Consider the following 11,392-nt stretch of genomic DNA (forward strand, 5'->3'; position numbering starts at 1 on the left):
TTTGTTTTAGTACCATGCCATGTGAATGCTTATGCGGTGGAAAGCCAGACACGTTTGAACCGGGTGCTTTTTTTTTTATCCGTGCTACTAATAAATGACAGCTTCCATACATGATCTGACAGATCAACTCCTAGTTGAGTGACATAATTATTGCTATGATAAGGAATTCTCAAGTTCTACCAAACTTTCAATAATATTCCATTCCATTTTTCCCAGCTGGATAATTATATCCAGATACGGTCGATCTCGGATGTGGCCGGTTTAACCGAATGACCTCTCTTGTTGTCGTATCACTGTATAAAGGTTTTTGTGTTTTTTTTTTTATACAATGACCCCTACAAGGGCAATAATGGTTAAATTCTGGAATTCCTTGGAAAAAATCCTTGTCTATGAAAATTAATTTAGAATAGACTTGGAATAGATTTGTTAACTCAGTTGCTAATCGATGTGTATCCCCGGTATCCCTGCGGTAACAGCAGTGTTTAAAGAGCTGCATTAGCTAGAAAATGGAGTTTATGCAGACGATAAGCTTATGTCGAAGGTACTGTATTATCTGCCAGGGTTTTCCGTTGGAGTAAGCTGGGTCTATTATCGTTTTTTACGTCTCCCTCTGCTATCCCCACATATTTGTCTCCGGGTCTGTTTTCCCTTACGTAACGGAACAAGCTCGCCTCGTCTGGAACCAGCAACGGGAGCAGTAACCAAATAATCTCCTCCTCCGACAGGCGTTCAAACAAACCTACTATTCCGAATCTGAACGTTCAACTCCTCCGTGCCTGTAAGTGCACCTGTCAAAACAACGGACAGCGCGACCTGCAACTGACATTTGCACGCGGCCCCGTAATGCAGCAGATTCGTTTGACCTGAATTGCTGCCACTGCTTTCTTTACTGCGTTTGTAAACGTGTGGTTCGATTTAAGGCAAATATTATTTATAACTCCCAACCATTAGTTACAGATCGTTATCGATTTGGTTGTAACTGTATCTCTTGCGCTCTTTTCTCTTCGTTTCGACATTTCAGCAGATATGGATGAAGAATGCTATCCAGCTATCAGCATGAATGGCAACAGCAAACATCAGCACATCATCCACAGGCAGAATCACACAAACTCGCTGCTAGCCAACGGGCAACCGCGCGACAGTAAACCCACCATTGCCGGTATGTCCCTGCTGGCCAACGGTGGTGCTGGTGCACTTCTGTTCAACGGCACAGCGACAGCTCTACAGCAGAACGCACAAACGGGCGCAAACGGTGGATACGCCACCGGTCTCATCAGCAACAACAACAATAATCACCTCGCGGTGAACCATAACCTCAACCTCAAGGATAGCATCGTCGGGCTGAAAGGGCTGGCTGGGTTCGGTTCGTCATCGTCCTGTCACGATTCATCCTCCTCCACATCCGCCAGCGACATTGATATCGATGAGACGACGGTCAAGGAGGAACCGCTGTCACCGAGCTCGAGCTGTCCACCATCACCAATCGGGTCCGGTTGCGGTGGAGGCGGTGGTAGTGGTGAAGGTGGTGGAGGTACCCTGCTTAACAACTATGGCGTTTCATCCGTCAACCTCGGAGGTAACCTGGCCGCCTATACCCATTCGGATCTCGTCCTCGAGCATAAGGTAGGGTGAAGTCGTTCTGGAAGAGACTAAAGAATTCTTATTCTTCAATATTTATTTCAACGAATGATACATCTTTGCAGAATGGTTCCCTCCAGCTATCGTCCGCAACACAGAGTCTGCTCAAGAATCAGCAGATCATGATTGCTACCAGCATTCCACAGCAAAGCTCAACCTCCCAGCAGCAGAAACTTGTAATGTCCAAGCTAAACATCAAGATGGAACCACAGTCGTCCGGATTCGGGCTGCCACCGACCCCGCCGTCCTCGCTACCGAGCGATGAATCGGAGGGTAACCAGAGCCCCGAACATCACGTCTCCCCCATGTCTCCGCCCACCGACATCGGTAGCAGCACGTCGAGCGGTGCGAACTCGACGACCTCCAGCCGCCGAACGTCGCTGCATGCGAGCACCGGTGGGGCCGGTTCCGTGATCGGCAGCACCGCTGGTGGGCAATCGGCATCCACTACCTCCCGCCAAGCGTCCACCGCTAGTCACCACAGCTCAGCTGGTTCATCACCGTCCGCCTCACAGTCGACAACCAGCTCGACGAGGCAGCCGATCCACACCCCGCTCATCAGTAGTCAACCGGTAAGTTATCGAACCTTGGTGAAATGGCGAAATGATTTAATGAACCAATATTAATATCTACCGCTGCAACGCCTTTCTCCATTGCAGAAGGGTTCCACGGGAACGCTCATCTTGACGGAAGAGGAAAAGCGAACGCTACTGGCAGAGGGTTATCCTATCCCAACCCGGCTCCCGCTGACCAAAGCCGAAGAGAAATCTCTCAAAAAGATACGGCGGAAGATCAAAAACAAGGTAAGAGCCAGAATTTCCAGGATCTCCAAAGATCTCATACGCTCATCATCATCGTGCTTCTCGGTTTGTTTTAGATCTCCGCACAGGAAAGTCGGCGAAAGAAGAAAGAGTACATGGATCAGCTGGAGCGCCGGGTGGAGATACTGATGTCGGAGAATCTCGACTACCGCAAGCGCGTCGAGACGCTCGAGGATTGCAATCAGAATCTGCAGACCGAGCTGTCCAAGCTGCGACAGCTCATCACACGACAGGGTGCCCGGAAGGCGTAAGGCCCCCCTCCCTACCAGAACGGCGCGCCGTAACACACAAATGTACAAACTAATGCTAATGTCCCCCGCGTAGGCGCGAGTCAAAGGAGGGCGCGAACGGAAGCTTGATTGATGCGGTGTTATACTACTGTTAGATAGACCCAGATCGATTCGATCGAACCGGCGACTCCTGGGGAGGAGTTTCGTGCAATAAGGAACATTTGCGATCGATAGAAATGACGGCGAGTGGCGCCAGAACGCATCTGGATCAGTGGTGAAAGTCTTCCGCACACACAGATAACCGATTCTAGCGAAGAGGGTCCAGTACGGTACGGCAGGATGGCAGGTTGTTATTTCGTTACGCGTAAGTAGATTACGTGAGGCTGGAAAACGCAAGTTAACATTCCGAAACAAAGCTGTAGCGAGGTGTTGTAGCATTGTTTTTAAAATAATTGTATCGGAAGCAGGCCTTCTAAGGTAACGTGCAGACTTAGTAGAACGATTGTAACACGCGTCCGAAGCGTGTAGGTGTGTGGTTTTGGAGGCGGATTCGAAAAACGTGTGCCTTGTTGTTTTGTAGGTACCGTTGGAGTGGGTCCATTTTTCTGGATTCAGAACCGGAAACATGGAGGCTTAGGAAGGAATAACGTGCAGCACGTAGCAGAATGGTAATAGGGCGGATTTAAGGGTATGGTTTGTGCTTTTCTTTTCGATATAGTTTGTTACCTCGCTTGAATTTTTAACTTAGCATTTATGCGACCGTGCAAAAACATCGCGCCAGGCGACGAAATCTGTACAGAGCGCCATCTAGCGGCTGCTAGAGCAAACCAAGCGTCCAGTCCAGTTTCTTTTAAAACTGCATGCGATGTTTTGGTTCACCGGACCGCACATACTTTGTTAACTTTTTAAACCCGTCACGTTCTTTTCCTAGTAGCGTTTTAGTACTTTGGAGGTAATCTTACAGTTACGCACGAAAGGAGAAACCGTTTTACATTGCACGCCCGAGAGGGTATTACGTTGTTGGATACACCGCCACACAGATACAAAACTAGCCTGCACCAAGCTCCACTAGCATACCAGGGACCTCAATTAGCAAATGTAGCTGTAAATATGTCCTTTCTTTGTGCGCTTATAAAAACCCCTTTGACAAGGAACTTCCTGCGAAGGGTAATGCGGATAAAGTGGACATCAACAGTTCGGGACTGATTCGGGTAAACTAATTACTTCTTCACTACGCAATGGTTACGCATTTGCTTTGTTGTTTTGTTTGATTGTTGGGTTGTTTGATTATTTGTAAGTGACATTCATTTGCATGGTAAGAGCTGTAGTCCCCTTTCGTCTTTTTGGCCTCCACGTATGGCGACCTACCTGAAGCACCCTGTACAGTGTGGATTAGCATTTAAGAATTTTTGGGGGTATACACACTATGGGAAGGCATATTGCTGGTGCAACAAAAAAGCAAAATGTTCGACGGGGTTGGCGCATCTTACGCATGAAGTAGGTTATAGTTTTGTACATAACGAGCGCATGACGCAGAAAACATTTCTCGAGTGGTCAAATATTCGTCAGACACTTTGTTTTACCAGAGTACACGAATAAGGTGTGAAGAAAAGGGTCGAAAGTACATACACGACACAAAGTAATGCAGTACTTATCATTCCTAAGCGCTACATTACACATTTACTGGTAGTTACTGGTGCGGATATTGCTTTTCGTAATGCTTGTTACGGTCGGAACCCTCAACACTGATCTGACCTGTGGAGGGAACATAGTTTGTTATGCCTGCCTTTTCGAAAGGCAAACAGTCGTTTAGAGCTTTTACACTTATGCTGTAGAAAATTGAAACAGAGAGAGAGAGAGATAGAGAGAAAAGGAAGGTAGCAACATATTTACAACGATGTAGGCTGATAAATGTTTACTTTTTAAAGAGTGATCCCATTCTTATGGAGCTATATTATGGTCGGCTGCAACCGCGAAAAAGGACCGGTTACAGTAGAAACAGGAACCTGAAGGAATGGGACTACAATTAACGTAGATAATACACAATTATACACAAAATCAACTATATATCTTAGTGCGGATTATAGACGGAGAAAGCAGATAAACCTATTTATAGCGAATGTCTAAGGTACCAGACGATGACTTAAGTATATAGCGTGTAAGAAATAGTAACGTAAATGTGTAAGACAAACGTAATCGGGGATCACTCTCTCACGCGGAGCGTTAACCTAGTGCGGGATGATGGAACTTCATCGCAAAACCGCGAGCAGATGATACAGACCGTTCATTTCACCCGTTCAAATTTCGTTAGCCGGTAACGCTTACTTACGTGGTTATAGGTTTAAGTGTTAGTTTCATTACAAATTGTGTGTTGTGGGGTGGTTTAAGAGCACACGGGGTGGTGTTACTGCACCGTTTTCTCTAGCGCAGCAATCTGGAACTAGAATGATTTAGATAAAAGACGACGCAACCTTTTTCGGACCATGTTTTTTTTTTGCAAAAAAAAATCGATTCGGGAAGCATCAAATTCTGCCATTTTAATTATTTAATAGCATCCATAGGCGTGTAAGCATAGCGGGGTTTTGGGATGGAAGGAGAAAACCGGGTCGGGAGGAAGGAAGGGTCACAGCTGTCGCAATCCGTTCCGGATGCCCGGGTGGGCTGATGGGGATCGAACCTAGATGATGTAAGCATGCTATAGTTTATATTGTATTAAACAGATTCATTCGCTAGGATAGGATTCTTTTTTTCCTTTATATAGGTTAAGCATGAAATAGATGAAATTTGTTTGTACTTGAACTTTATTTATCATGCACGTTTCGGGAAGGAGCCTTACTTTACTGGCATGACGTTCTGTTTTTTTCGACAAATAGACGAACGAAGCGTTCTGAATTTAATCGAGCAACGTGCTAACGTTACCATTTAGCTCGTTTATGTATTGCATTTGTTTTAAAGATGTTCACCTAACCGATCCAATGACTGATCCATTGTCTTGTTTTCTTTTTATTTAAATTTAATTACTTCCGTTCATTTATGTGGGTTTAATGCAATTTATGATACGTATTCGTTTCATTTTACCTACTCACCAAACGAGCTAATTATAAACGCGGTGCAATTTTCAAATTTTATTTAATGACACTTTTCGTAAAAAACAAACAACTTTTTCCTTATCAAAAAAAACCCCTTTTGTGCAATCGAAGATATTATACTAATATTTGTTTTGTTATTTGTTATGCTGTTTGTCTTTTGTGACGAACAAACGTGCTCATTATTTGCTTATCATTTTTTAATGATAACGATTTGTTTGTTTAGAAAAAAAAAAAAAGAAATTACCTTTAAGCACCTTTCGGCAAATTCGTTGCTCAGTGGGATGTTTTGTATCCTCCTTTTTATTGAAATTATTCTCAACTGGGAAAACAATTTCGGGAATTTAGCTCTTTTTTATCAAACGGTTTTGATATGTTCTGGGTGTTTATCTCCTTAATTCCTCTATTTACATTGTGCAAAGTAAAACAGCTCTTAACGTTTAAAAATATCTTTTCGCTTAGACATCTTAGTGTCGAGAAGCGTTCAGCTTTCTTATGATTTATGAGGAAATTTAATTCTTTTTGCTATTCTCACTCGCTTTCTCTGTCTTTTTTTAACCCTAACCTAGGGGATTCCAAACCATGTTGGGTGCAGGAATCCTCCCGATCTGGGTGAGAAAGAATGAGGAAATCAAAACAGAAAAAAAACACAAAACATCTTCCACCGGCGAGCCAAGTCAGGCCAAAGGTGGAAAATTCTAAACCAATTCCCAACCGACTGGCATTTGCCCGCACCGCTCGCCACCGGACAAAACACACCGTCACACATGGCTGTTTGCACACAACTGCATACGCGGTGTTTTCCAACGCGATGCAGTCACTATTTTTAGGCCGCCTTGCACAGTCAATCTCGACCCGTCGTCGTATCGGGCGGCAAAAACGAGATCAGTAAGGCGGGCGCGCGAGAATTCGAACGATAGTGAGGTACTTCAGTGCACTGACATGCACTATGAGGGCGCAGTGAAAAGGCGAAAACAAGATAAACAAAATGCATTTACCAGAAACGCAAGGGAGGCGAACATTGGGCACACAAAACCAACCAACCCGGGATTAATAATGCTTGAGGAGGGACAAATCGTAGTAGATTCAAAACCAAAAACACAAGGCAAGACGGGACATGATGTTAACCGGACTTTTTTCCCCCTCGGACAGACAGGAAGTCTGACTGTCTGACTTCGATTGAATCACATCCAAGTAGCTGGAGATGAGCAGAGCGTGAAACAAACACACACACACAGCCTGCTCTCCGAGTGGACAACAACGAATACGGCAATGAGCGTTAGCGTGTAATGTACTGTAATGGAAAAAGTTCTGGGACTTAGACACTTAATTTAATTAGTTTCGTTTAAAGTAGTTTCGCCCCTTATTTTCTTGTTTTGTTCATTATATTGTCTCTTCGTAAGCATAGGCTTCGAACCTGTTCCACTAGCATATAAGCCGTGTTTCTTCCGTTAGTGTTTAAGCAGATAGTTTTCTTATTTGTTTGTTCGATTTGTTTCATGCGACCGCTCCGACCGTGTGGAGTCGGAGGCTGGGTAACAGCGAAACCTCTCCCTCCTGCATGCGCTCGACAGAGGAATACCAACACGAACACAGGCGAGCGCGCGCGCGCGAGAAGGAGAAAGTGCGATACTACTACTATGTGCAAACCGAGATGTGCAAGATGTGAAGTACAGGCGGAAAAACAAAACAATATGGGTTCGAAATAAAATTTCCTCACTTACATTATTGTAACGAGTAACCAGAACAAAAAGACTTGGACCTTTTCTTTTAATCGATTTCCAATGGCACGGTTTTAATTCTTCCCTCTGAGCAAGTGCTTGGTTTTCCTCCCATTAGGTATGTTTGGGCTACTGGCAGGGAAGGGAAACACACTGGCACACCAGCGAGCAGAGGGATGTCAAAAAAATAATGTTCATAAACGAAAGATTCCAAACCACAGCGGGTGTTTCGATTCGTTCACAGACCAGGCAGCATTTTACGACACGGACGAGCCGGAAAATGCACCCATTCCATACAGAGCCATTCGACGGTGGATCGGACACTGGATGCGCAGGGGAACGCGTGGAAAGCTGGGGACACTAGACACCGGACCCGGAACGAAACGGGGAATGTTTGAGATGGGAAGGAGGAAATGCTTATCCTTCGAACAGCTGTGAACGGTGTGATTCTGTGACGAGATCGATAATAACGTCTCGACCGCAGCCGAAACGCGCCTTGTATGCACCGGTCAACGTGCTCGGTTGGTGATAGTTTTCCCGACGCTGCTGAACATCTCAGGCGCAGCATCCATTTCGAGAGCACAACCGAGAGCGAGCAACTAGACGTGGCAATAGTTTTGCTCTTGCGGGAGGTTACGGCGAGCAGGACGTGCACGTGTCGTCGAAGGAAAATTTGCGCGGAAAATTGAGCTTTTGCGAAAAGCTGTAGCTATTTTTTGGCGAAAAACTTTGGAAAGTTCTATATCCGCGAGGTAACTGTTGTAGGGTTTTGCAACACTACACACTGTACAGGTCGTAGCTTAAGTATTTCTCCATTAGATTTTTTTTGTGATTTATATTTTAAGAGATTTGATCATAAAAGAATGGAGAAAAATTTGGCAAAAGAGTATTCCAGCATCTGGATTATTTTCCTAAAGATCAAGATAAAGACCAAGGTTCCCAATTCCGCGACGCAGATGCTCTAGAGCTAGGTGGAAGAGAAGACAATTTAGTCCAACTGCTTGGCACAGACCCTTGATGATATCAAAGAGCTCTGAGAGTTTTCCATCACCCATCCCGCAACAAGTTATTTTAATCATTTCCATCTGGTAATTGTGACCAGAATTTGACCAAAGGACCTATGCTATCGTATGCGGCCTACGAAAACGAACTGTTGACCACCTTCTGTAAGGTCTGTTTTGGACCTCTCTGGACCCCTTTTGCAGAGTTCTGTACTAATTTCCAACGATCACCTCTACAAATGGAATAAATATAGATTGTAAAATTAAGAATAACATTTTGCGGTGATAGAAATCAGTTTTGCTTTAACGGTTAGTTTAAACTACGCAGCGACACCTATTGACAAATTGGTTAAACCTCATCTAAGCTTAATCAGTTACTGATTGCCGCAGTAACCACCAGAGGCGCTTTATTTTTTTGCATGTAAAACATTTTTAGGTTTTAAATTAATTATTAAACATGTAGAAATTCACAACAAATTTTATTGTCATTTGTTTACTTTCGCAAAATATGATCACAAAATTAAAATCAAATTATTCAAAACGATAGCTTTATGTAAGTTTATTTCAAGCGTAGTGTATTTACTTAAATTTTTATTGAATTGATTTGATTCAAACTCCAAATGATTCACTGCCCAAATTCCAATTCACTTTTAATATTGCTCACCGGTATATCACGACGTCCATTATAGCGATTTTGTACTCCTTTTTTTTCGATTCCTGACCCCAGACAACTCGTTTCTCGTTGACCTTGGACTGTGTTTCGTTTCGGGATCTTATTTATCCATTTTCTCCCCCCCAATGTTCATCACTTGTACCCCTTTAAAACAGGATTTGAACACTTCCTCTCGCTTTCTCACTCTCTACCTGCATTTAATGTTGGTTTGTCGGTTGTTGGTATTATCACCGTATGCACACCACAACAACATGTTCGTTTAGCGCGTGTTGCAGTTAAATTGCTTTCATGCCAGTGGGCTTAATGTAATCGGCAAGAAACTCGTACGGATTCTCAACGTTCACGGTTTCACTCTCTCGCTGCTGAACTCCTTCGCTGGATCAATTTGCTTGTAAATTGCCATATTTTTATTACAATTTTTTACCCTCCCACCGATGCAGTTTCGTTTGCGGATGCGCATCACGATGCAGTGGGATCGTGAAATCGAACGGAGAATTTCCTTTGAATTTATCATTGCAATATACGTTATATGATGTTTAACTCCTCTTAACTTCTTGGATATGGAAAAATCTATACAAATGAAAATTATCCTTTCCCAATAAATAAAATCATGCACAAACCACCATCAAAAGGCTCCTTCAACCCCCCAGCTCAAACGAAACAAACCGAGCCTGCAAGGAAGAATAAACGAGAGCAACCGATTGTCGGTAATATGTTTTTTTTTTTTTCCTTTAGCTTGAAGGATTCTCTCACCAGGACTCCCTTGACGGAAAAAAATATCGTGTGGGAGTGGCCTTTAGCAACCCAAAACAAAAAAAAACGCTCCTGACGCTAACTTTATTTTTCCAACCCCCGACGTGAAAAAAAGTACAGCTCAAGATGTTACTCCAGGAAAATGACCATCTTCGAGCGTTTCTTCTGCTGTTTGATGGGTTTCGCTCCCTCTTAGCTGTAGACAGCGAAAATAGCATAATGTGTAACCTCTGCACAGGCCTTCATAAATGCCGACGTTCGGTTAATGAATCGTGATTAATTGATGTCTAATTGCATTTAAAGTCGACTGGCGACTGGCGATATAAAACCATGGGGAAAAATGACAGGCTACTTACTCAAGCTCAAGATGACATTAAAACATGTTAAAAAAGGCTACTGGTAATTTTAAACTTAAGTTATGTTCATTTATAGAATGTTGTTTATTTATTAAAAAATGGTCATATTTTAGACATTAATGCGACTAGAAATAAGGATAGAATTGTCCAATATTTTTATTGTTTAACAAAAGATAATGCTTCAAACCCTTGATATGCTTGTCATCCTTGTGTCGATTCCATTTATCTTTATTATTCTCCTCTATTTGCTTACACCAGCCAAACACCTTTCCGGCAACCCTTCTCACAAAACAAACACAAACAGCATCCCAAAACCGGTCCGTAATGCGGGGATGTTTAGAAAACAATTTGTTTTCCGTTAGCCACACTTTGCATAAGCGGTTTTGAGCGATTCTTTTTTTTCGTGAGTATTTCCTTACCACAATAAACCCTTCCGCAGTAGAACTAGGTAGAAAAAATAATAATAAATTCCGGATGCTCCGGTGACACTTGACTCCCTTGGTATGGTAGACCCATCATACCTGAGGGGAATGCTGGGAACCTGGTCAAGGACGAACCTTGGACGAGCGAAAAGACGCAACCCGTGGAAATTGCTTCGAATGACAGGGTAATTGCTAGGAAAAATAGATGAATAATTAAAAGCGAAGTTTTCGCGATGGGATTTTTTCATTACACTTGGTCCAAAGGCGACCAAGCGTCAAGCAGTGAAGACGTTTCACTTAAGGTCCCGTAACCATCATCTCGAGAGTCTGGTGTGCAAGTGGCGAACGGGTTTAACCCTTACCCTTTTAAAATCGTCTTGACGTGCAGATAAGCTGCTAGAATGGGTCTTCCATTTCCGTTTCATCGTGTGCCGGTTTTCCCCAAGCGAAGAAAAACGATGACAGAATCGTCCAATAAAAAGTATACTTAAGCAAGGTAAATGGAATTAGCGATGATTGCTGATTGTTTCGGGGATCTTAAGATCCTGCTCTTAGTTTGGCACGATGCAATCAAACCCGCGCACTACCGTATGGATTTTGTGTGATGGAAAAAAATAAGCGGGAAGTTTTAAAATAAGCATCCACATCCGGTTAAAAAGGGTTTTTTTCGGGGGGATGGAAAATGCCACAG

General features: G+C 43.5%; 1 protein-coding gene across 1 annotated transcript in view; it reads left to right on the plus strand.

Moving 5' to 3' along the window:
• Nucleotides 1-2,710, plus strand: part of LOC128710199 (cyclic AMP response element-binding protein A) — a 93,958-nt gene extending 91,248 nt beyond the window's left edge. The window contains exons 3-6 of the mRNA XM_053805243.1: nt 1,022-1,623; nt 1,704-2,210; nt 2,298-2,441; nt 2,516-2,710. Coding sequence (XP_053661218.1) covers nt 1,022-1,623; nt 1,704-2,210; nt 2,298-2,441; nt 2,516-2,710 — 1,448 coding nt within the window. The remainder of the gene's footprint in view (nt 1-1,021; nt 1,624-1,703; nt 2,211-2,297; nt 2,442-2,515) is intronic.
• The last annotated feature ends 8,682 nt before the right edge of the window (nt 2,711-11,392 follow it).

The sequence above is a fragment of the Anopheles marshallii genome, chromosome 2 (assembly GCF_943734725.1).
Source record: "Anopheles marshallii chromosome 2, idAnoMarsDA_429_01, whole genome shotgun sequence".
Lineage (NCBI taxonomy): Eukaryota > Metazoa > Arthropoda > Insecta > Diptera > Culicidae > Anopheles > Anopheles marshallii.